The sequence below is a fragment of the Dysidea avara genome, chromosome 12 (genome assembly GCF_963678975.1).
Source record: "Dysidea avara chromosome 12, odDysAvar1.4, whole genome shotgun sequence".
Lineage (NCBI taxonomy): Eukaryota > Metazoa > Porifera > Demospongiae > Dictyoceratida > Dysideidae > Dysidea > Dysidea avara.
This window is the reverse complement of record NC_089283.1, coordinates 14725444-14750636: the sequence shown is the minus strand read 5'-3', so window position 1 is coordinate 14750636 and position 25193 is coordinate 14725444. Positions and strand designations below refer to the sequence as shown.

The following is a 25193-nucleotide window of genomic DNA, read 5'->3' as shown; positions in this document are numbered from 1 at the left end:
TAGACTAATTCTGGAATTGTAAATACAAAATTTGTAATTCGAAATGAGATATTGTTTTAAACACCATCGACGTGCTAAACTATCCCGAAAAACCAATTTGGCTACGATGACGTTGTGGACTCAACTGTGGAAGTTAACATGATGAGCTTTGTTCAAACTATAACTTTCGAGAACGTAGAACTGCCGCTACGCGCGCAGCCTTCAGCCACAAGCGTGAGGTCCAACAACTCTCGCAATGGTAAGCAACAACGCCAATGAACACGTTATAAGTGATAAGTAGCCCTTAGCTAGTCTACCCTAATTTGGTATTGCTTAACGGTATCATTAATGCCGTAGTATGGTAGTGGGTGTGTGTGGCGTTGATAAACCTTTGCTTCTTTCCCACTCAGGTTTTTCACCACGCAGGACACCCAACACTGCTTTCCTCGCATGGCGGAGTAGTGCCAGCAGTAGCCAGACTAGCCTGGGCAGTAGTTGTAGCAGAAGGAGTAGCATGCTTTCTCGTGGCACGAAATCCAGTGTAGCAACTGCAGGACCATATCATCACCTTGGCAGGCCAACTAAAGCGAGGTACTGTTTGTGTGTGTGTGCTTAGCTGATGGCATTTATCTCATGTATCTCAGCCTGTTGAGAATGAAGTCTTGTCCAGTTCTACTTAGTGAGCCGGATTATCAACATATAGCACGTAGGAGGAGAGAGTTTGGTAAGCCAGAAATGGTTTGTTTTATTTGCTAACTTATCAAAACTTAACACCTACTCTGCAGTAAAGCATAGCAAATCAGTGTCTGCAACAACCATCATGTAAGTCACTGTAATATTTGTATAATATATATAGATTTTCATTATGTGATTTAAATACGCTATGGAATATTTGGTTACATGGATCATTGGTTCTCACAGGGAGAATATTCTACCAGGTATGTGCGTGATTGTGTGGGCCACTCACACATTGTCAATTGGTCTCCTTTTATATGTATAGAGGGAGAGTCAACACATGCCTTCTTAACTGGAGCCAGATACAACAGGTTAGAGCGTCTTGTAAGAAGTATATATGTACTTCCTGCATGCAATATTTTAAACTATGGGGCTACCTGTCTGTGTCTAACAATATAGCAACTAAAATAGTAGCATATGACTATGGAGACTGCAATGTATTAGAGATACACATTAGTTTTTATTGCTGTGTTTCTAATACAGTGCTCAATGTGTTGATTCTAAGTCTTTGGCACGGCTGGGGGTATATGTGACACGTGGCAGCGAAGGAAAATCATTTGTGAACACTGCTCCAATACAGAGAGGTACAATTTTATTTCTCAACATGTAACGTTACTTTTCACACTACAGAAGATGACAATCCCCCATCAGATGTTTCCATACATCGTCAAGCTTGGGTGTCACCTAACTATAAACAGCATCACGGCTCCACTCATACAATAAGTACTTCCAGTTCATCTGTTGAAAGAGAACTTACAAGAATATTTGGCCCGGATGATGATTGTTCAGACACCAGTAGCATGTATACTAACAGTCAAATGTTTAATGAAACAGTTATTCTAAACAAGCAAGAGACTTTAGAAAACAAAAATGTTTCATCTTTGAAAAAGAGGCCTTCTTCATGTGATGACAGGTTGTTAGCAAAGCCATTCAAGCCTAAATCATTGCCAGTTGTATCATTCAGCCCGAAAGTTGAGGATGTTTTAATTGAGGAATATTGTGACAGTGAAAGCACGGCTTCTAGTGTCGTTGACGAAGAAGATCGACTCAATTTGGTCTCCCCTCTGGCTCAGCAGCTAGCTAAGGACATCTTAGAAGCACTGGATGCTGACAACAGCAGCAACAGCAGTACCCCCACTAACCCAGAACAATTACAACAGGTTTTCTCAACTTCACCGGATAAATCACCACTACATAGCACAACAGTATTTGACCTTTCAACTCTTCAAGAAAACATTACATGATAATTATGACAATGTTCAGTACAATACCAAACACACCTGTGATACTAGTTAAGTGCATGTACAAAACTTTAACAGAGTCATCAGTGATATAACTGCTACACACACAATCTCATAAATAAGGGTATTTTTAAGTGTTTACCGAGCACAAGAGATACTGAGCACAAGAGAACAAGTTAAGTTGTTTTTATAACAAGCTGTTTTGCATGAGTGCATGTGAGTGAAGGCTGTTACACTGTGGAGTGGCCACCTTTCATCAGTAGTGTTTGAACACAGTTGCAAATTCTTATTGGATTCTTGCAATCAAGTATGTCACCAGCGGTGCACAGCTGTGATAGCAACACATAGTGGGTGAGGAATACACAGTGAGTTACACACTTACATGTCTAATGCCTAATTTTGCACAAGCCTCAAGAAATGCATCGACATTCTTTGTCCTCTTTACCATGTTCAATGGCTAAACGAAAGAAAATTGAAAAATTGTTAGAATACGTTAAACACTTATACTAGTGTTGTTCTAGTCGGACTAATACTAAATCTATATGGCATTTTTCATTTAGTTAGTTGATCAAACTGTTAGTGACTTTCGGTTTTAAACTAAAACTATAGCTAACAGGACAACTTATTTGATCAATCTTTTAGTGTGATGACCACAACTATGCTAAAAGGACCTACTATACTACAACTATTGCAAATTAATTGCATTAGTCAAAACTTTACTAACAAAATCATTCTAAAATTTTAGTAATAAAAAAAAAAACTGACAATACATTGGTCCAAAAGCTAAAATGACATAAATTTAGTCGTAAGACTAATACTAATAATTTTTAGTAGACTAGACTAAAACTAAAACAGTTGTCCATGACTAGAACAACACTATTGTACAGTATATTTCTTCCACTTATTGTCAGGCTTATTACCACAAAAAATTATGCTTTTTAACAAGTCAGTTTTAGGGGGTCCACAACTAACCTGAGTGTCAAAGATGGAAGAGATGGTCCTAGGGAAGAGTTGGTTGACCAGTTGGCACAAGATGACTCCATCGCTAAAGCAACTAATAATATCGTTCTTCAATTTGATTGACAGTACCATCTCCACCGACTAAAACAAGAAGAAGCAACAAAGTAAACTGGAACTTTCTTTTAATGAACACTTGGAAGGTCTAAAAAGTCGAGAATTACATTTGATCCCAAAATAAAATCAGTCCCCTTTTTTAAAATGGTAAAGTTTCATCATAAATGGAACAAATTCCTAGCCTCTTATAAAAAGTTCTTGCATCAATGTATACCCCTAAACAAGTGTCCGTGTGGGGCTGAAATATTATTTTATAGTAACTAAGCTGCAACATACTAACATCTTTAACATCTTCAATCTTCTCCAATTCAGCTTGTATGTTTCTCTTCTGTCGTTTTATTGTATAATCTGTTTGTTTCTCACTGACTAATTGTTGGAAGACTGGCTTGCCTGTATCCTGAGTGGAGAACACCTTTTCTATCCAGTCAGGGTCATTGGGTGGGGGAAATGACTGGCGATGTGACAAGTTTGGTGAACCGCCGCTACTGTGCATTCTCAACTCAACATCTTTAACACTTGCAAAAGTAGCTGATTTCTTTTTAATGGTTGCTGAGGAACTCTCCAGCTTTCTTCTTGATACAGGAGAACTGGTTGGCGACAGATGAGGCTGATTGAGAACTACAGGCTTACTTAAATGAGACGTAGTATTAGAAACACTTAAGTTCTTAACAGGCTTCCTTAAATGAGACGTAGTGTCAGCTACACTTAAGCTCTTCCTTGGCACAGGAGACTGCCGAGGACTTTCCTCCATGGCCATTTCTTCCTTCATCAAATCACTTTGTAATAATGACAGAACTGTATCAACCTCCTCCAGTTGTATGCTGTCCGGTTGATGTTTGGATACTGGCGTCATGATCTCCATATCAGGGGTGACCTCTCTGCTACCCATTGTCACTGGTGTTACCTTCAAAGTGTTGTTACCTTAGGGAATAGGTGAATACACGATGATAATGTGAGGTAGAAGAGTGTAATACTATCACGTTGTGATGTTATGGTGTATATCCCCCCCCCCCCCCCTCCCCCACACACACACACAATCAACCTTGAAACTCCAAGTATCATTATTGTTAAATAGCCAAGACACTTGTTTAATAAAGTAAGCTCACAGGAGTTGCTACTAGAAGGAAACATATTTCAGGAAATTGCATGTATTAATTGCATTTGCAATTTGCAAGCAAAACCTTCTGCAAGTTACCAGAAATTGACAAACCATCCACATCCAGTGTTCTTATGTATCTTAGTTAAGCAGTTAAGACAATAAAAGTATCACTGAAAATCGGAAACTTATAAATATCCACTTAAATTTTTTAGTTCATCTTCAATGAAAATTCAAATCTGAAGAATTAACAGAAACAAAATGATCTCACAGGAAAGTGAAGTATTGTGTATGGACAAAATTGATAGCCAGTACATCCACTGCCATAAACTAACAATGACATCAACTGCAGTTAAGTGATATCCCCTGCTAGCTAAGCTCAAGCTGATTATTATACCAAGCTTCTCAGTACAAGCAATGGAATTAACTGAAACCCACAATGTGTCATGCATGCCCTGACTAAATGCTCGTGTGGATGGTGCCCGTAGTATTTTTGACACAGCCTACTAAATTTTTCCTGATTCATATAATTTGGCATTATCCTGCAAAAAAAAATTACAGCCTTAATACCTGGTGTACTTGCCAGCCAGCCCAGTCTGGATTCTTGTTTGTCATTTGATCAGGAAAAGATCATTGATTGGTGTTGATAACATTTTAGAATGGAAAAAATAATTCTCTGGGTAGGTTGTATATACTTGCTATGTACTCTCACTTAAGAACTCTGCAATAAACCACAGAGCCTACCCCCTGAGAGTATTGATTTAACACTAATTGATTAATTATAATTCACAAATATGTGATAAATACTTGTACCACTTATGAGTATGGTCACCCACATGCTGCAATAGATTTTGAGCCCCACCCACCAAATATTATTCTGGTGTATTCCAATGCATCTCCACATAATAACCATGTCACTGCACCAGCCACACCCCAAAACCATTCAAGCAGCCACAACCACAAAGCCTCAAATGCATTGGAAACACACGCAAATCAAAACCATTTTTTCTAATTTATGAAATGCTTTGGTTTTCTTTTTTCAGTAAATGTTTTAGCAGCATGAGGGGGACATCTATGATGTTTGACAAGGTTATTTAGAAATATTTAAAATATTCATTACATAAACATAAAATAGATGAGGATGCATTGGAAATTGCCAGAAAAATGTACAGAAATTGATATATAGTCCTAACATTGTATATGCTATAATTACAAATACAATAATAATTTACAATATATACAAAAATTAGCTGGCAATGGTGTCAGGAGAGTAAAGACCAAACCACGTACGTATTTATACTATAAAGAAATTTATCATTATGAAGCATTCTCTTTTTTTACCCAGGGTGTAAAACTTCGAATAGAAAGATTAGAGAAAGACAAGAGTCAATTATTAAAATTTTATACATCAGACTCGCATGAGAATACAGTGGGACGGCTCAGAGCTAGCCTACCAGTCGACACTGCCTTCGATGCCATGCCGGGTGTTAGGAGGGATGGGGAGGTTGCGGTTGGCAAGTCCATCGATCCTGATGAAATGTTCTGCCGAGAAAACAAAGAATGTGAAGTTTATTTTAGCATGTTTACGTACCCTCCTCATGGGAGCAAGGCAGTCTTCAAAATGGTGTGAAACATCGTGTTGCTGTAGATGATAAAACAACACACACAGTACATATGTACACGTACACGTACACGTACACACGCATGCCACACAAGCACGATATTAAGCCATTGAGGAACCTTACAAAAACACAAAACACCCCCTAATCTTCACAAAAGGTTTTTCCAACAACTAATGCAGTAACACTACACAATCATTGAAACTAGTACAATGCAAACAGGATGATGAAGGAATGGTAACACAAGCTATTAGATTAACAATATGAGATCACCAATACAAATAGAGGCCCATTAGTTTAAACTCTCATACAGCTTCAAATTCTCACCTTCTCTTCTTTGCTCATAGCATTTGAGCGAGTTCTTGACTTGGATGATGCCGTAGAACGGTTGTCTGTAGTATATGTGTTAACATCTGTTTGAGATAAGCTGTACGACGCACTAGAAATAATTTTAAACACAATACAAACATACTTGAGGAATTATTAAACATACCTTGTTTGGGTTGTAGCGATAGTTTTAGCTGCTGTATTGCTAGTAGTGTGAGTTGAATTCCATGAGCCAGGACGAGCATTTACTTCTGTTGGAAGCTTTCTACTATTGTTGCTACTGGTTACCGGAGGTGAAATAACATTACGCTGTAACAATAAGGGAAGTAGACTTTATTCAGTGACACAAAGTACAAGGCAGTTTACTTTACCATGACAACAAAAGCACACATTAACAATGAAATTTGAAGGTCACATATTTCCTACACATAACACAATCTTAAATATGGACACTTTACAATAACACACTGTGATAGTAATTGAGGGTTTGGGCTAAAATGGTGCATCACATATACTACTACTCAAAAGTGTGGTGGTGACACAGTACAACACATCACTTACGGTGTTGTCAATTTCATTGTGGCTGTTAGCAACTGGAATGGTAGGAGAATGTTGTGGCTTTATTTCTGGTTTCCTAGTATCCTTGATGAGGTTACGAGGGAGAGTGCTATATTGGGCTACACGTCTTGTGGTGTTGGGTGAGGCAGGAGAGTTTGCTGACTGTTTTCCTGTTAACTGTTTCCTTTGTTTGTCAGGACTCTGAAGTGTGCCCTATTAAGATAGGATTGTGTTAAAAATAGTGTTGACTGCACTGATATGTGGAAAAGAACAAATCATAATTGAACCAACTCACTTCACACGCACACACACACACACACAAAAAAAAGCAAAGCCTATGGCAGCCATACAAAGCACAGCTATTGCCGCCCAGCGAACCAGCACTGGGATGCTTGTTCGCCATTCAGGCACTTAATTCTTACGCAGGCAAATCCTCCTGGGGCAGGGCTAGTAACCCGCAGGTGGACTGTCCAGGTATCACGGAGAGAGGTTACAGAACCCAAAGTTCCACAATGACCTCAATACCGCTAAGCAAGACAAGGACAGTTGGACATTTGCTTCACAGTTAATACCAGGTACCCATTACAGCTGGGTGGGCTCCTTCCTCAGTTGACACCAGGTCACCATTAACAGCTCGGTAGACTGGAGCAATGTGAGCAAAGTTTCTTGCTCAAGGAAACAACAAAGTGGCGTAACCGGGAATCAAACCTGGGACCTTTTGATCACCAGGCAGATGCCCTAACCACTTTGCTATACTGCTTCACACACACACGCGCACACGCACGCATGCATGGACATCCACAAACATACAAAATCAAATACACACATATCTTACATTGTATCTAGACATATCTCCAGGGTGCAATTGATGTCTTGCTGCATCTCCCGGCTATATGTGATACACAGGGGAGTAAGTTAACAAGTTGACAGATGTGAGTACATACCTCATATGGACTGCTGAATGCAGAGCTCACTAAATTTTTCACTTCATCATAAAAACTTCGATTGCTGAAAGCAAAATAAATTACATATCAACAAGTTAATCAGCTGTACACAATGAAAGGAATGTACAAAAATGGACTGACACACACATGCACAAATGCATCCACGCATGAATGCATCCACGCATGAATGCATACACGCATGAATGCATACATGCATGCACACACACACACACACCTTACCAACCACTACAACACTAAAACACACCTTGGTTCATCAGACCTTGTTGAAATGTTTGACATAGGCCGTACTCGACGAGGATGCGTTGAATGGGAGTTACCCTTCCGAGATTTTCCTTTTGTCAACAAACTCTTCTCCTACAGAAATGCACCCAACACATAGCATATGACACCAAGTGGAGTGCTATGATCGTCTTTAAAACATTCTGAGTGCGGTTAGTTTGTATATTTGTACGAGTGCATGGAAAACTTACCATAATGGATACTATAGTATGTGAACAGACATAAATGATGCCAGGAGTTACACTTGACTAGTTTATAAATCAGTCAGTCTAGTTGAGGAAACAAATTTTTGAGAAATTTATGAGGTTCTTTTGAGAACAGACTTGGGTTTGCTGCTTGACTGCACTTAAACATACCACTAAAAAGATTTGAAACTGGACAAACTATTACACAAAGGCGATTTCTGTTTTAATATTGTTGTGTTGTACATGAAAAACGTAATGAGCATATTTTACAACTCTCTCTTGTTACACAACACAATATATACCTGAGATAAAAACTCTGGCTTGACAAAATTTTTATCCACAGAGTACAGTGTAGCTTAAAGAAATTGTCATCTGTAAACTGTTACCAGAGTAAAGGGTTACATTATAATTACTACAGAAGGAGTTTGGAGAACTCCCTAGGGACATCCACTTTTCCTGACAGCTGAACTATATTTACATTCCCTCACTACTGACCAATGCAGAAAGTATGTGGAATAACCATACAGCTATCATGTGACTTACAGGAGCTTCAACTCCTTGTTCCACTCTTGAGAGATACTTGAAGATGTGTACTCTACCTCTGCTACACACCTAGTGGATTAACAGTGTAACATAAAAAATGAACACACACACAAGTGTAAATATACATGCTGCACGCACACGCTACTAATACACAAATATGGATGCACACAAAGCATAGCCAAGTAAAGCCTACTGTACATGTACAACTGCAGACTGGAACAATGCGGGTAAAGTTTCTTGCTCAAGGAAACAACAACAGCAACTGGAGAACAGAACTTTAAATTACCAGCCCGGTGCTCTAACCACTTGGTTATACTGGTACACAGATGTCACACACACTCACATACAAACAAAGAGCAAAGGTGTTTTAATTATGCACTACTCAAGTGCTATGAGCAAATCCTAATGATCAAATATAGACGGTTGGTAATTCACCAGGTGGCATTTATACAGGTGGGTAGGCTGGAGAAATGTAAGTATAAAGTTTCTGATTTAATAAAATACCTAACTGGGCACCTAGGAGTTTGTGACATATGCACAATATAAGTGCCACATCATGCACCCATCACATACAACAAAGTGTCTGTCACACACCTAACACCTAGTTATAAGGAGTTACATGTAACTGATGATGAATACCAGTACATACACATGTCATACTAGTGGTATGAATATCAGTCACTTTGTTCATTGTAACATGATCATAGACACACATTTTAAACACTACTTGATGGAGAATGTAGCTAGTGGGTAGTGTACAACAGGAAATCTGAGCTTTTGTACTTATGTACCCTAGTTGTGCATTTGTGTGTGTGTGTGTGTGTGTGTGTGTGTGTGTGTGTGTGTGTGTGTGTGTGTGTGTGTGTGTGTGTGTGTGTGTGTGTGTGTGTGTGTGTGCGTGCGTGCGTGCGTGTATGTGTAGCACCTGGTATGTATCATTGCTTCTCAGACTCACAAAAAAAAACACTAACAGTACTTGGCAAAAGCTACACACTCCACAGTACAATCTGTAAACTGTTTTAATCAACACTTAATCAATCAAGAAGACAACACATTATCACATGTGCATAGCTTGATGATGACTCAGCATTAGAAATAAATTAGTAAACTCAAACTGGCCTTTATAATGAGGTAGCCTTACTATGAGGCCATGAAAAGGCTGTGTTTGGCACGTGATATTAGAGTGAAATTTCCCTTAGCAGCTACCTCTTTAATAAGACTTAGTGGCGCTGACCACCTCCGTATTAAGCCCAATAGGAAAGTATAAAATGGCAATGTACAGTAATTTTATACCAGTGGTCTTTTATACTTCAAAAACTATCCAACCTGTAACCTACACTCAAATGTGATCGGCTAAACAAAAGCCCACCATCGTCAAATTTCTTATAGCATGGCTCTCTGTAACAAAGAAGTGGACTACCAAAGTTTCAGCCAACTTTGTTGGGAGTTACAGCACTTGACAGTTGAAACAGCAAGGAGATTTGATTTGTATAGCAACATACGATAAATAAGTTACAGGCGCTCAATTATAAGTTATGACTGAGTGTTCACCATGAACAAGTGAACCTATATTTGTAAGCACACACAAGAAGGCAAGAAACAACGTTAACAATGGTAAACTTCTTTCCACTGCAAGGTAAACAAGTACCCATAACTCATGAACCCTTTAGTGTACGTACAAAAATGAAACAACTGATTTCTTACTCTTCATGTACCCGATGGTGTATACAGATTTAAACTCTTCGGGTTTCTAAAACAACCACATGAAAATTGGTACAAGTAAACTAGGTGGCCAAATTGTGGACATTAAAATTAAAGATCAAAGATTGTGATATTAAAAACATGAAGGATGCAAGCAATCTCCCATAACAAACACATTATTGATAAAATTCCACTTAACAATATACAACATCACACTGACATATGCCCTGCAGCTATACACAAAATCAACACTTAAAATATGAACAGAAATATTACGTAAACACACTTTTACCTGTGGTGGTGGCTGGGATAAAGGGTTACCGTCCACTTGTAATTCCACTAACATTGACATCTTTCTAATTGATGTCGGCAATTGCTGTATTAAATTATCTGATACGTCCAACTGCGTGAGATGCAGTCTACAAATATCTAATAAAATCATTAAAATATTAAAATAATTGTGACATAGCACAACTACAGTACCTTCTGGAAATATATCCACCTTATTACTTTGCAGGTCCAACCTTTTCAGACCATTCAACTCACCAATGGATGGTGGCAATTCTTCGATTAAATTATTGCTGATATCCTGCCAACAAAAGTATCATAAGATAGCCTTGTTATTAATGAAGCATCATGGCTACATAATAATGTTGATAACAAGGGGAAACACAGACCATGAGCATAACCATCCCATAATCATTACTACACTGACATTATTACTGCAACAAATGTTTTAAAAAAATTGTAACATGACACTAATATTGGTCTGGCTTCGTATCATTCAAACAGCACATGTGTTAGCCAATCAAAATTGTTCAGTAACATAGCAACAGTGGAATTATCTCAGCCGTAGGTCTATTCAAAATGTTATGACACTTTTACAGCCATACAACCAACTTCACTCGCATGGAAACAACTGCTGTATCTACAAAATACTGTACAAATTTTTATTGCCATCTCTACAAGGACTGGAAGCAGATGGCTTCCATATGAACCGGCACTCCTACTAGTGCAGACCATTTAGAAAAGAACAACATGAAAAGAACACATTTATGCCCAACAGTTATAACAGCATGTGCTTCACTATTGGGGCATTCAAATGGACTACTACACACACAAAAAAATAATATCATGGTACAGCAGATTTATGTATCACTAGGCGGGCATATATATGTGTATTACGTGCTAGTGTGTTTTGTCCTTAAACGTGTACAGGTGTGCGTTGTGAACATGAGTATTGGCACTAAGCATGCACGTCAAAATTAATCCATACAAGCATGTAATGATACAGTGGAACCTCTCTTAACAAACTCCCCAAATTAAGGACACAATAGAAAAAACGTCCATAATAAGGACAAAAATTTTGATCCCAACAGGTCTGGTTAATACATTTTTTATCACTGAAAGAGGAAAACCTCTATATTGCAGCACAAAGTGGCCAATAATTCATGGTCCCAAAATGCCCTTAAGAGAGATTCCACTGTATACCTAGCAGACGCAAGGTTACGTCACTCACCAAAGACTGAAGATCCTTGAGCCGTCCAATCTCAGCTGGTATTGAATCTATTCTATTGTTGCTAACAGACAATGAATGAAGTTGCAGCCAGCACAACCCATTGGGGAATGTAGTGAGAAAATTACGACTACAGAAAACATTACAAAAAATAACACAATTCTAAACACAGAGATGCACTTACCTAAGATCAATATATTTTAGGTTGTGCAACTTGTGAATGGTGTCCGGAATAGCGCGCATCACGTTATGGTAGCAATTCAGCTTCACCAGAGACTCACAAGTATAAATAAGCGCGGGAAGTTCTGGGAACCGATTTTTGGAGATGTCTACATTTTGCGATATGAATTTATGTAATGTTTTATTGTTGGCAACCAGTTTTCAAACACCTCCCACCCAAAAACCGACCTACCCCACGCGGTTCCTTACCCAGTTCTAGTAAATCCTTATGACAGAATGGCGCCTCTTCATCGCTGTTAATGGGATAGCTTCTCAAATTTTTCCCAGCCAGAGTCAGCACACCTGTATCACACGCATCATCGATGCGATTGTCTACACTTTTCCCGTGACTCATCATCTTCGTGACTGCCTTTCAGTGAATATCAGTTACACTTGTCTAACATAAATCTTGGTCTACAAAGCGACACAACATCCCGCAATCAACTCTAACTTCCTTCGACACGCTGCCATATTGAATCTGAGGAATGCCTAGGTTAGCGCATGCGTAGAGACAAAGAGTACGTAATTATGACGTCACACGCGTACCCACGCTACAGATTCAATGGCTAGCTAAGCAGCTAGTTACCTAAACATGCTGTTATCAAAGGTTAATAGACGAGTGTCTGTGGCCATTGAATCGCAGCCAAGGAGAAGTTTAGATCCACAAAAGGCACCGAAAAAGTTTGCGCCAAAGCAACAACTTAAGTTTCCCACAAAACCCAAGAAAGCCGCCACATCAAGCAGCTGTAAATCTAAACCGATAGTACCTGAGTTAAACCCGCCCTCTGATTCAGATGAAGAATTAACTAGTAGTAAATTGGATAAATACTGGCGGCCGCCCGGGGGTAAAGGAGTGACCTTTTCTAATCTTGCGGACAATGACAGCACTTCTATCAAAGCACAAGCAAAAGCTGAGTTTGATAGTATCTCTAAAAGGATTGCTAAGGTATATTGCCTTGTCTACTTGGGGTTAACTAATTGTGATTATTAGCGCTGGCTTAGATACAAGCGCAGGCGCTAAACATTTAAGCCAGTAGCTGTTGTAAAAGACTGGGACCCCTCCCCCCATACGCACAGTTTTTGTCTTATTCGTCACACTATAATGTAGGTGTTGGATGACTACGAGTACCATCAACAAGTTAAAAGAACTGAGGTGTGCCCTTTACTGTACTTGCTATTTACTAATGTATGCATTTTATTCAGGTATCCACTGAATCACTACCTTTTGAAGAAGAGGTATATACAATTTGCATATTACTAGCTATAGTTATTTGTGCATATCAAAATATATTATAATAATGTTGTTAGACTATATCCTCCATAAGCAGGTATAGGCAATTAATTGATGAATGTATATCTGTGCAATCATGATGGTGTAATTACTGTCTGCAAAAAAAAATTCATTGTATCAATTCTTACATGCTGGCACATACCTATAGCATCTAGTTAGCAGACTTCCAGTCTTGACTCATGTTGCAGTATACATTTTTTGTGTATATATAGAAAAAAGATGGAGTCAGAGGTATGTTGTTGAACTACATAGATGTGTGCGATGAAAGACGAGAGGTACGCCGCATAACTTGGCACACACACCCATATTACTGCTAGCTTTTTTTCCATATAGCTTCTCTACCAACTACAAGATGTAAGAGGACGTCAATCATTATATCATTTTGTGCTCTTTTTTTTGTTTTTGTAGTGGTTTGAAGAAGACCATTTAAAGGGAGATGTATGCAAACATGTATAACACTAAAATATGTTGTTATTTATTATACTATAGCTTTTTGAAAATGAAGACATGGACACAGGTGACATACTTGGATTGAAGTACTAGTGATATAGTGTAATAGGTGGTCTTACTGAGTGATGTATTTGTGTAGGAAAACTTTGATGGAACGACAGCAGGTGAAGCGGAAGTTGAATATGATAAAAGTTGATATGGACACCCGCGCAATGCTTGCCTCTAATCAACAAAAAATGTGTGTAGTTGCATTTGGTGTTGTGCGTGCGTGCGTGTGTATGTATGCCTATGTATGCAGTGTGCATACATGATAAAACATACATATTATGATAGAGAAAAGATGAAGATGGAAAAAGAATTGGAGAAAACAAAAGAGGCACTGGAGAAAATACAGCACAACAGGACTGGTAATTGTTAGTAGACATGCAATTTATCGTATATTTACCATTACAGGCTCTATTTCAGTACACCTAGGAGCAGAAGCTGCTATGGATCATGCTAATTCATGGAAATATGCAGCAGCTGAAATCCACCAAATACTGGCCAAAGCTCGAGATGCTGGTACAGCCAATCTGCAAGTGATGGAACTAAAACTGGCTGAAATGGTAATGAATATGACCAAACAAAGTGATCAAATGATACAGTAAGGTTGTTGATTTTGTACACATAAATCTTTTAAACCATTTTTTTGATAAAGTTTGGAGCAAGAAGCGAAAAAGAAAGAAGAGGTTAGCATTATCATATCATACTGTGTGTTACAGCATTTTACACAGATTCTCCATGGAAACGAAGTGGAAATTAGTGCATTAGAAAAGCACAAAAACAAACTTGCTACAGATGTGGAGAAAGTCCATACAGAGCTACAACAAGAAAAGAAAGTACGTGCAGAAATATCTGTGTCTAACCAGGCCACTTTATATATGTTAAGGATACCAGTAAAAATGACAGCTTAAATTTTTGACCCATGGGTGACCAAATTAGATACACATTACAGTTGTTACTGTTTGTACACAGGTCATTAAAAATCAAAAAGAAACTATTACTACGCAAGAGGCTACAGTTAAAGACTTGCAGGAACAAATCCTGGTGTTAAATAAACAAGTTGACAATTTAAAACAAGAAAATCAGGTAGCTAGTCATGTGTGATTCACATGGAACATTGATGCAGCTTGTAAACAGGAACTAACTGAAAAGGCTACTAAGGCTAGTGAAGAATTAGCAGCCATGTCAACAGCAATGGCTTCTCCATCACCTGTACCTGTCAGATCAACACCTTCTAGAGGCACTTCTAGAGGCACTTCTAGACCTGCTAGTTCTGTTGAGAAAGATCGAGGCCTAACACCAGTATGTCTTACATATATGTCTGATACTTCTATACACTGTTTATACAGACACCGAAAGTTGTCATAGAGACACAAAGTGTTGGCATACAAGTTGGAGGAATTTTTCTTGAGCCCCAATCAATCTCGTTACCTACAAATACTAACACTACTGGAACTCAGTACACCGAAGAAGTGTCAACACCGAAGAAAACTGAACGTCAACAAGAGCATGAAAATCAGATACAGAAATTAAAGTCTTCTCTACAACTGGCATATAAGGTTTAGCACAAAATATATGAGAAATTCATTTAACTTTTGTGTATATAGGAGATTTCTGACATGCAAGGGTTAATCGAAGAACTACAGTCTCAGCTACTGTTGACTGGTGAACCACAAAAAGATGATTTTATTGAAGAAGGTAAACTTTAAAAATTTACAGGCTTAAAATACACACAATTTATATAGACAAGATCAGTAATGCATCTACCATAACACCCTACTGTACGCCAAGCAGATCTCGTGAAAGTTGCACGCCCATAAAGGACTGCAGTGTAGTGAGTTAACTGTTGTACATTGAAATATTAACTGCACACACACACACACACACATGTAGATCATGTTACCAAAATCTACGAGTGATAGTGTCCCCACGAGTATGCAGAGAAGGCAGACAATTAAGAGTGAACGTCCTCTGTCCATTGAGGGACAAAAGTGCAAGTCCCTCAGTAGAATGGCATCAATGAAAGTAGCTAATAGCGGTAGTGTGAATTTGAAGCAAGGAGCACACTGGTTGGATACAGTCAGCTTTAGCAAACTGAACTTGACACCAGAAGAGCTCCAAGATACAATGAAACAAGTCTTGTTACTTGAAAATGATCCAAAAAGAGCTACAAGATCGATAGTAGCTGATGCCTTACATCAAGTCAACAGTGGGAAGTTCACTGGTAATGTCAGCGCCAATAACCTGGCTAGCTTCCAAGATGAAGTAAGTGATATTTTCCAATCATTCTTCAACTTTAACAAACTTTTTTACAATAGCTGGAAAGCATGTGCGATGCTATTGCTGGATTTTTAGATTACTCCAGTAATCTTGTTGAAAAAGAAGGTACGTTTTTGGAAATATACTCTATTATAACAAACACTGTGTATGTTGCTATTAGCCAAGGTGGTGTCTGATGCTGTTTCTTCTCTGCTGTCTAAACTACCTGATGAGGAAAAGGAAAGATTACAACAGACACAGGTTGATGAAATGAAGGATAAATTACAAGACAAACTTGCCGACATTGTACAACCAGCTTTCACAGGTGAGCTCTAACTTTAAATGATGTATATAGTAAAATATTATTATTACAGCACTACAACAAGGTGGAAAGTTGATCTATTCAAATATGAAACGACAGGTAATTGGCATGTCATTCTATCAAACTGAAATTTCATATCTCCATTAGAGCGAGAGTTTACAAGGCGCCATGTCTGCTTTAGCTGAGTACAAGAAGAAGCAACGTGCTTCGTATCAATTTGAACTACCTCCACCTGATCCAATGGTAGAACATACGTGTAGTAAATCTGTATACATTTGTATATAAATTATGTAGGTGGAAAACCAATTTGACCTACTACCATTACGAGAGAAACTTGTTCCTAATAAAAATGGAGGAATTGCTATGAAGTATGAAATATCAGTACTTCAGTGTAATGTACACATACCTGCTTACCAATTGTAGGTATGAAGAACAGTTTCACCGCCACAAACAAAGAGGAGCCGTTGTTCCCAAACTGGTATTGTACATATAACAAATATTTAGCACTTTTAATTCTTTTACTTCTACAGGCTAAGTTTCCAATTATCCATGGTTATCATTTTGTCGGCGGACGATTAATATATACAAAGCCCCCAATAGCTAAACAGGGACATCGCTACCGGAATCTTAACACACAGTATTTAACTATCAATGCTACTGGGTACTACGGAGCACTGGGTGCACCGCACACAGCATCCAGCCGTGCCTACCAAATGAATCAAGGTAGACATGCACAAGGAAGGATTCGTCCAGTTTCGAATTACAGAAGGCGAAGGAAAAACTCTATAAATTCTTATCATCCGGGGAATATACTAGCACCCCTTCCACTGAACACATATCAGTCTAATATTCATCCCCAAGTAAGTATATTTAGTTTTATAAAATACACAAAAGTTTATATTGTGTGTAATATTGTGTGTACGCAGACGCCACCAAGTGATGCTACTGTACGAAGGAAGCATGGTCAGTCAAAATATTCAGACATCATAACCAACCCTGAATACTATGGGAGATCAGTCCCAGCCAACATTCAAGCTAAACCCATCCATCTTCCACCCATTGACAAACCCAACAACAAACCGTAGAATTACATGTACAACTACAACATCATTTTATTTGTATATGTAACATTGTGGAACAATACAAAAACAACAAGGTATCCATTAACCAATCAGTTCTATAAGTATACCTGATATGAAAGAATGTACAAGTTTCAAAAGCTACAGTAGACTGAAGTTACAGTAAAGATGTATGAAAGGTTCAGTGAAGTCTTTTGGATGAGCTGAAATGTAAAACAAGCATGACAGGATAGGTTACATCATCACAACCTAGCAAATTTCATTCTCATTATGAAGGTGTCATACTTACTGGAGGCTTGCAATTCTGTTGGGAATACGAATGATGTATTTCATACTGTCCTGGATTGCTTTGCGATGTTGTCGGCTTTTAATCTTCCATCTACTCAACTCTGACAGTCGTCGGTAAACTCGAGGGAATCCATAGGACTAAAGGAATACCACATAAAAAATACCTGACATGTACACAAAATTATAGACTTTTTCTGGATAGGATAAAAATGAAAGTAACACCAGAAGGAAACCTATTAGGCTTTCACTCCAGAAAAATCCTTTTTTGCAAACACGAGGAAAGCAAGTCAGCGCCACTACTATATTCTCCAACCTTTGAGCATACATCTTGCTAAAGGCTGATAAATACGGAAGTAGTCAGCGAGACTCGATCAACTCCAATGTTCGCCTTCCAGTGCCAAACTGGTAAAGCATATAAAAACAACACAACTCATTTTACACGTGGTCTTTTGCAAATTTTAAAAAGTTGCCATAACAGCTTTAGCTACACACTACACTCACCCACGCCAATGCATACACCGTCGCCTTCTTCGCAACTATCACAGCGGCCAACTTCACTGTCAATGACAGAGGCATGTTAAATTGTTTACGTGTCTTGACCTCCAAACATCCCTCCGGAAATAACAAAAGTTCAAAGGGTAACTCTAATTAAAGAGCACGTAGCTCTTACAAATCTGTACAATTGCAAGGCATTTGTCAGCAAAATTCAAGTATATATATATATATATATATATATACAGATTATTAATCTTCATCACTTGATTCACTAAGTGCTAATTCTTTCCTTGCTGGTGGAGCAGGCTCAGGGCAGCAGCCTGATTGTTCTTGGTGCTGTTTAATTTTCAAGACAGCATCACGTAGTCTACGACTTCTAATAGGTAGTCCAGCAGGTCCCAGTTGTGGAGGGACAAAGTCAGTTATCTTTGCCTGTCGCTACACAAACCAAAAGGAGTAACCATTTGTCAAGTGCTAATTCTAGCGTATCTTCTATTAGAGTGTTTTAGCAAAATATCTATATTGAAATGAAACAAACAAACCTCTCTCCTTTGGTTGAGACTTCTTATAACTGGTATCAATTCCTGGTCAGTCTTTTTCTTATCCCACGCAAATTTTTCTCTAGCATACCTAACCACTAGTAAAGGCAATAACACAGCAATAAAATTGCATAGAGGATACTGTCTTAAGAGGTCAAGGTCAGGTGTACCCCATTCAAACTGCTCCTGAGAGTCATCAGTTAATGGATGGAGATAAGCATCTTGTACTCTCTCATCAGGGAATGATGGCTCCAATTTTAAGCTCCGCTAGTAAAGGAGTGAAACAATATGATGTATGCAGTGTTAGATGCCTTACCAGTTTGGATTTGTCAGTTAAATTTGGAGTACTATGATCATGCCAAGTCCTAGAAAAACCATAAACGCTCACATTGAAATGTGAAATACAAATATGAGCATTGGGTAGAGTTTTATTAATTCCTGGTTTACAAAACAGTTTTGGAAATTGTATACATAATTAATAATTATAGGAGTCAATGCACAGCACTAGCATGTGTGCACCATAATTTTTTTTTTCATAAGGGTGGCTACATCATCAAGTAAGCTATATATTATCAAGAGACAGATCTAATACACTGTAATGATATTATTACAACAAACACCTGTTACACAACAGTCACAAAGATATTTTAACCTAAAGAATCTAAAATCAGGTCATTGCAAAGAGACGACCTATATGAGGATGGGCCAGTAACAGTAGTACAAGATTAAATCTGAATGGAGACAGATTAATTAGAATCTCTGGAAACACAGAATTGTTGCAAGATGAGTGCAGTACACCAGTCCATTTTCTTTCATGTGTACACTTTCATGCAATTAGTGAAGCTGTTTTTTTTGTTTTTTTTAATCCATGGTATTGCTGTGTTAAGAAATTAGACGGTATAAAATAATTATTTGGTACATTGATCGGCGCTACTTTGAACATGCCTAAAATTTTGCTAGTACTAATATAGTAATTTTAAATAGTAAAATTAAATATGATTTTTAAGAATGAATACCATATAAAAGTGTATGCTGCATTTAAAAGATGTGGCGCTTATTACCTTAGCTCAAAATATTGATGTGGCAAATATTTAAAATTGACTAAAACTTGATGTGCTCAAAAATGACATTTTTAAGTGCTCATAATTGTAAAATCAGTTCAAGTGTGGGTATTGTTGAAGATGTGGCAGGTAAATATGGTAGCTAGAATTTCAACTAAAGTATGGCTTGTTACCTGACCACTTATACTAGCAGAGCTTTAAATGAAATTCTATTGGATGTTCTATTAGAGTAGTGGATCATTAACTGACTGTGATGTTAAGCCTCAGCTAAGTACATGGTCAATCTTTTAAGGGAGGAGTGCTTTAGCACTCCTTATAATCTCCCCTTGAAGCAAGCAAATTAGTACAATTATGGAGCTGAAGCATTCAGCAAATAAACCCTAAAAGTAATTTTAGGTTAGATAGATGGCTTTGTTTACAGGAAGCTCTGTCAACCATGTATTCAGGACTTTGTCTATTAGAGTAGCTTACACAACCTATCTACCAAATAAAAGTTGGCCATCTTATCTCCAAATTTAAATTTGGTATGTAATGGTTGTGACTGGCTGAAATATCATTACTTGAATTTCTGTAACACTTCCAGGCCACATCCGGGGAAGTCCCTCAGCACTTCCATAGCTGTTACCACGCCGACACCTGCCACGCCCACTGTATAATCACTACCCAACAAGTATGCAAGATTAATCAGTTGTAGCCGATCCAACCCTGAACAGTTAATAAAGAATTATTCATGTGGAAAGAGGCTTACCTAGAGTGTGTTGAATCTTATCATCTTGGTAACATGCTATGTCCCTACTGGCAGAGAAGAAGCTCCGGAATGCTTGTTTACCACCGAACAAAAAATAGTCACTATCATCAGTGATGGTACCTGATACTTGACAGGTCATGTCTAGTTGTGCACATTGAGCCTCTGCCTCACATGGGCTGATGATGTAGGGTACTCCAAACAATGACAACAACTCCTATAGAGATTACAAAGGGGTACGTTTCACAGTGCTCCACTGTATATGAAATTGTGCTGCCGGACCGCTTATTTTTCTTTGCATACACAAAAAAGTAAATGGGAAACACAAGACTACTGTAACATGCACGTGTATCCATTCTAACTCATGTAAACACACTCAACACAAATCAAAGTCAGACACAAAGACCCGTGTATATACACTGTGCATGCATGAATGCCAAGCATGCAAACTCATATGCACATTACATACAAAAAAGGCACAAACACTTTAACTGCTGTTTATATAGTCATGCTAACTAAGCTAGGGAGTGCATGGGAACACTGTACAGGCTCAGTGATACTCTTAGTAATACACATGGGAAAATTTTTCTCAGATGGGACTTTCAATACATTAATTATTGGAACTAATTATAAAACATCAGATTTTTTTTCCTGTTGCAATCCTCCCAGCATACAGACCATCTGTGTGGTCCTTTATGAAAATCACGTGTACATGGCAGATGCAAATTTTGTGGACAAAAAATGTGCTATGTAAAAGTACACAAGATATCAAGATATTCTACCTTCAATAGAACGTTCAGCTTTTACCCTCACTTTTCCCACAAAAACATCATGAAACCTGGAGTCGTAACAAGATCAACCCCAATTAAAACATCATGTATAGATGGTTAGTTGACTACACAAAAAATTATCTGCACAAATTTTTAACTGTGTTCCAACATAAAAATTACTTTATATGTACAAGATTTGTCAATGCAGTGATTAAATATGACTATCCCTACGTTCTTATAATATAGCTAAGTCGAACACTGTAGCTATGCATAAATTTTAATTGTTTTCTTAAGTGAGCGCTAGGTTAAAGCGTTTTTGGGCAGCTAGAAAATGTTTCTTGCTTAAAAAACAAACAAAACAAACAAAAAAAAACCAATAGGGTGTGTTGAATACTTTAACAATGCATGTTTGTTCAATGCTTTAACCACTTGACTGCTAGAGGTGCTTCCTCAACATACACACACACACACACACACACACACACACACACACACACACACACACACACACACACACGCAAACAATACAGGCATGCATGAGACCCACCAAATCGTTATGTTTGTTGGCCTCCATCAAAAATTATAAATTACCATGTTTAGATAAACTGATTAGCTAATTGACAAAACATCTATGACATGCAGACCATTGTCATAATAGCATACTTAGATCATAACTGCTTCAAAAAGACCTTATTCCATAAATATGATTGAAATGTTTATCATCTAGCAGGTATTTATTTATACCACATACCTTAGCTTCATCGTAAATTTCATTGGATACAGTGGCAGCAAGACGAGATTGTCTGGCTTGTTCACTCTGCAACTGTAGTCGCTCTTGTTCCCATTCTTTCTGTAGATCCCTAGCAGAAGTCTATGAAATTAACAGACTAAATTTTATAAGTCAATTGTAACTGGTATAATCTCACTGTTGCTAGTTCTTGTTGTACACTTTGCAGCAAATCATTTCCACTATTAGAAACCTTGTCATTTTCCAAACAAACTTTCTTTGCAGATGGAGCTAAGTCCTCTGGCTCTACAAATAATCCCATTTGTACCATATTTGGACAACAGTTGTTACTATATTATATATAAGCCATATACTGTGTTATAAATGGTACCATATTAGTAAGGGTGTAACAAGAAGGGATACAAGCTAGTGTCATATATGGTGACAAAGTGTGGTGTAAGCAATTGACATGGTCCACTTGTTATACAGACATACCAGAATCAGTGTCTGTACCATCACTCATGATTTCCACTTCACTGGTGAGGTGGGGTTGGTGTGATGGTGATGTGTCTTGTGTTGTGTTTGAATATGGGACAGTGTTTTGTGATTGTGTGATTGGTTGAGATGTGGTGGCTATTGACGAGCTGGTTAAGCCTGCTGTACTTGTTAAACTTGTTGTGCTTGTTAATGAAATAACAGGTTCTTCCGGTGTCTCGATACAAACTACACCGCCATCATTTGTGTCTCCAGATTTGTCAACTTTTGTGCTGACTTTGGTAACTACTGCCTCTTTATTGTCACTGTCTAGATCAACTGTGTCACTAATCATGTTAGTGGTAATATTAGTGTCTGGTCTGTCACTAGTTGTAGTACTAGAAATGTCACAGGTTAAGTCAATTTTGTCATCACCAATTGCATTAACTTTGGCACTAATACTGTCATCTTTGTCACTGGTTGTGTCACCATCTGTGTCAACTTTGGTAACATTTGTGTCAGCCTTGTTATCACCCATGTCAAGTATGTCAACATTTGTGTCATGCTGACTGTTAAATTTGTCAGTATTTCTATTACCTCCTTTACTAGCTATAGTGTTGCCAACTTTTTCGTCAATGAGTATATCACATGCTCTGTCACCCCCTTTGTCACCAGTTATGTCCGCTGCATTATCAGTTGAGCCCTCATTACTGCTATCATTTAATGCTATTTTGTCATTAGTTATGTCTACTGCATCATGAGATGTAGTGTCCAATGATTTGTCATCATTTGTGTCCAATTCTCTGTTGCCCTCTGTCTCATTCTCTGACACATTGTCACTGGATATGACATCACTACCCACATTGTCGACACCACCACCACCACCTTGACTTTTTATCAGAATATATCTTGCTGTTTCATCCGACGCTATCCTATTAACTTCAACCTGACAAGAATTGGGGTCCAGCCCCACTACAGCAGAACTCTCGGCTAGAGTGAGAGATTTGCGAACGTCGTCTAAACGTTTACTAAGTTGGCTTCTCTGTACGAGCCTTGTCAGTTGGTAACTAGAGAAATCACTGGCATTCTATAACACATAATGAATCATATTTGCCTTGTAACAATTTAACAATGTAACTTACTTCTGGAAGTGTCTCAGGTTGAACTGAGCTTCTGTTCTTCTCAAAGACTCTTTTTTCAGTGATAAGTTCATGTTGTATTTCAGCTGGTAGAGATTTAAAGTGTTCGCTATCAAAATCTAACTGGTCTACATCCTCACAGTAACCCTGTTAAGCCCCACACTGGCTGAATAACTCGTAAGTTTAAAAACTCACTTGATACAACTCGGTTTTATCAGCAATGTCTTCTTCTTCTTGTCTTTCCAATAACTCACTAAAGTAACAATATTGACAATCAATTTATGTAAAAAATTCAAGCACACATAATTGTGACTGGATGCTTATGGCATGTAAGCTAATTCATAAGGTGTGAGGTATGAAGTGACTTACAATTCTCTCAACACATTGTCTGACAGAGGAGGTAACTGGTAGAGGTCTGGCTGAGAATTTTCCACAACACTTTTAATGCTGTGATAATAAGAAATACAAGTAATTCACTATGTCATGCTGTATGTATAATAATGTGCTTGCATATGTATTTGGGAATTTTCGGTGCATGGTATGGCACATGTATATACTAGCGTACAGTATATGAACAGTTGCTACAAATCCACAAGATGGCACCTTTTAGTAGTAGCAGGTGTAACTCCAGTGATCTCCTCCATTGCTTTCAACTTGGCATAGTTCCACACCAGCTTAGTGGATGCCATGTCTGATTTGGCTTGAGCTAAATGACGTTGCTTGCGTCTCAAAGCCTATATGTGTATGTGAGATTATGTTTAAACCTCTACATACAACACAATGTTTCCATGGAAACTTTAAGTACATATTTAAATATACATAAGCCTTGAGTCTACAGACAAAACATTTCAAGTGTGAAGGGGCAAAATGTTGATAGTGGGAGGATATAGCTTGGCAGATGTAATTTGGAAGTACATGCACATGTACATAAACACATATGCACAACTACACAAACACACAGGCGAGAGTGCTCGTGTGCACACACACACGCGCGCACCTTACCAGCGTATGTTGTTTTAGGTCAGCAGTTGCTCCATCAAACACAATCACTGGTTTAATGTTGTAGTAGAGTAACTTGCACAGTCGATGGAACAATACTAATAAGTGAGAATTAGGCACAGCAGCTCCATGTTGGTCCCTGGCTCCTTTAAGAGCCTGGTTCAGCCAAATACTGACATCTACAAAGCAACGTTCAAATATACTGAAATAGCTAAGCGCATCTTATATTCATGTGAGAAAGACACTTTTGGTTGTGAGTCTTACCAACTGCTAGTATTGTCCCGTCAAGTGATTCTATAGCGACTGACCGGCCAGCGGGTTCAAGGAGCTTCCATAAATCCTTAACACCCATTTCACCAAACGGTGGGCTTTATTTAAAGTAATGAGCGTTATTTAGAGTGTGTTGTGGAGGACATGTGAGAAGTTTAGAGTCTATGCTATGGTGAAAGTACTGTAGTATACTGTGAAAATAATTA

General features: G+C 38.2%; 5 protein-coding genes across 7 annotated transcripts; 2 read left to right on the top strand and 3 right to left on the bottom strand.

Annotated features, from left to right (window-relative positions):
• Positions 1–14: 14 nt before the first annotated feature.
• On the top strand, positions 15–2065 carry LOC136240086 (uncharacterized). Its single transcript, XM_066030929.1, has 8 exons — positions 15–238; positions 390–570; positions 624–703; positions 765–801; positions 901–917; positions 980–1025; positions 1198–1298; positions 1345–2065. The coding sequence occupies exons 1-8, from the start codon at positions 139–141 to the stop codon at positions 1956–1958; spliced, it is 1176 nt and encodes a 391-aa protein (XP_065887001.1). The 5' UTR covers positions 15–138; the 3' UTR covers positions 1959–2065.
• LOC136240085 (leucine-rich repeat and calponin homology domain-containing protein 1-like) lies at positions 1939–12548 on the bottom strand. The gene is made up of 18 exons (XM_066030928.1): positions 12248–12548; positions 12003–12147; positions 11822–11948; positions 10786–10891; positions 10595–10731; positions 8602–8670; positions 7839–7948; positions 7574–7637; positions 7465–7518; positions 6633–6842; positions 6238–6380; positions 6072–6183; positions 5717–5767; positions 5580–5667; positions 3310–3950; positions 2928–3056; positions 2338–2412; positions 1939–2284 (listed from the first exon to the last, which is right to left on the bottom strand). The coding sequence occupies exons 1-18, from the start codon at positions 12393–12395 to the stop codon at positions 2186–2188; spliced, it is 2508 nt and encodes an 835-aa protein (XP_065887000.1). The 5' UTR covers positions 12396–12548; the 3' UTR covers positions 1939–2185.
• Positions 12549–12629: 81 nt separating this feature from the next.
• Positions 12630–17765, top strand: LOC136239865 (interaptin-like). Its single transcript, XM_066030614.1, has 26 exons — positions 12630–12983; positions 13146–13190; positions 13241–13273; positions 13541–13603; positions 13662–13682; positions 13737–13766; positions 13818–13864; positions 13918–14016; positions 14112–14185; positions 14232–14421; positions 14476–14506; positions 14552–14656; positions 14793–14906; positions 14958–15122; positions 15170–15379; positions 15428–15518; positions 15566–15654; positions 15714–16085; positions 16139–16205; positions 16261–16404; positions 16454–16500; positions 16549–16644; positions 16696–16769; positions 16825–16879; positions 16932–17261; positions 17328–17765. Exons 1-26 carry the CDS (start codon positions 12630–12632, stop codon positions 17484–17486), a joined length of 3105 nt encoding a protein of 1034 aa, XP_065886686.1. The 3' UTR covers positions 17487–17765.
• On the bottom strand, positions 17484–18430 carry LOC136240221 (uncharacterized). Its single transcript, XM_066031141.1, has 3 exons — positions 18270–18430; positions 17770–17906; positions 17484–17683 (listed from the first exon to the last, which is right to left on the bottom strand). The coding sequence occupies exons 1-3, from the start codon at positions 18342–18344 to the stop codon at positions 17662–17664; spliced, it is 234 nt and encodes a 77-aa protein (XP_065887213.1). The 5' UTR covers positions 18345–18430; the 3' UTR covers positions 17484–17661.
• On the bottom strand, positions 18399–25181 carry LOC136240219 (DNA excision repair protein ERCC-5 homolog). 3 transcript variants are annotated; one of them, XM_066031137.1, is made up of 15 exons: positions 24982–25167; positions 24721–24896; positions 24322–24452; positions 24088–24165; positions 23914–23971; positions 23722–23865; positions 22601–23666; positions 22305–22411; positions 22130–22249; positions 20612–20825; positions 20424–20568; positions 19119–19167; positions 18945–19069; positions 18806–18893; positions 18399–18701 (listed from the first exon to the last, which is right to left on the bottom strand). In XM_066031137.1, exons 1-15 carry the CDS (start codon positions 25067–25069, stop codon positions 18513–18515), a joined length of 2778 nt encoding a protein of 925 aa, XP_065887209.1. In that variant the 5' UTR covers positions 25070–25167; the 3' UTR covers positions 18399–18512. The 3 variants fall into 3 exon arrangements, 2 of the variants coding, with proteins under 2 accessions (XP_065887209.1, XP_065887210.1); XM_066031138.1 differs by lacking the exon at positions 24982–25167 and having other exon boundaries at positions 24716–24851; XR_010693746.1 differs by lacking the exons at positions 18399–18701; positions 19119–19167 and having other exon boundaries at positions 18869–18893; positions 24982–25181.
• Between the last annotated feature and the right edge of the window lie 12 nt (positions 25182–25193).

Coding starts and splice junctions, on each gene's coding strand:
- LOC136240086 (XM_066030929.1), top strand. CDS start 139: ATGATGAGCTTTGTTCAAACTATAACTTTCGAGAACGTAGAACTGCCG. Junction 704..764: donor ACGTAGGAGGAGAGAGTTTG/GTAAGCCAGAAA, acceptor CCTACTCTGCAG/TAAAGCATAGCAAATCAGTG. Junction 1,299..1,344: donor CACTGCTCCAATACAGAGAG/GTACAATTTTAT, acceptor TTCACACTACAG/AAGATGACAATCCCCCATCA.
- LOC136240085 (XM_066030928.1), bottom strand. CDS start 12,395: ATGATGAGTCACGGGAAAAGTGTAGACAATCGCATCGATGATGCGTGT. Junction 10,732..10,785: donor GGTGGATATATTTCCAGAAG/GTACTGTAGTTG, acceptor TGATTTTATTAG/ATATTTGTAGACTGCATCTC. Junction 3,057..3,309: donor AGATTGAAGATGTTAAAGAT/GTTAGTATGTTG, acceptor TTCTTGTTTTAG/TCGGTGGAGATGGTACTGTC.
- LOC136239865 (XM_066030614.1), top strand. CDS start 12,630: ATGCTGTTATCAAAGGTTAATAGACGAGTGTCTGTGGCCATTGAATCG. Junction 13,191..13,240: donor AACAAGTTAAAAGAACTGAG/GTGTGCCCTTTA, acceptor CATTTTATTCAG/GTATCCACTGAATCACTACC. Junction 16,206..16,260: donor TAATCTTGTTGAAAAAGAAG/GTACGTTTTTGG, acceptor TGTTGCTATTAG/CCAAGGTGGTGTCTGATGCT.
- LOC136240221 (XM_066031141.1), bottom strand. CDS start 18,344: ATGCCTCTGTCATTGACAGTGAAGTTGGCCGCTGTGATAGTTGCGAAG. Junction 17,907..18,269: donor CGGTGTATGCATTGGCGTGG/GTGAGTGTAGTG, acceptor GTATTCCTTTAG/TCCTATGGATTCCCTCGAGT. Junction 17,684..17,769: donor AACAGAATTGCAAGCCTCCA/GTAAGTATGACA, acceptor TTTACATTTCAG/CTCATCCAAAAGACTTCACT.
- LOC136240219 (XM_066031137.1), bottom strand. CDS start 25,069: ATGGGTGTTAAGGATTTATGGAAGCTCCTTGAACCCGCTGGCCGGTCA. Junction 24,897..24,981: donor CGGGACAATACTAGCAGTTG/GTAAGACTCACA, acceptor GTTGCTTTGTAG/ATGTCAGTATTTGGCTGAAC. Junction 24,453..24,720: donor ACCTAAAACAACATACGCTG/GTAAGGTGCGCG, acceptor ATACACATATAG/GCTTTGAGACGCAAGCAACG.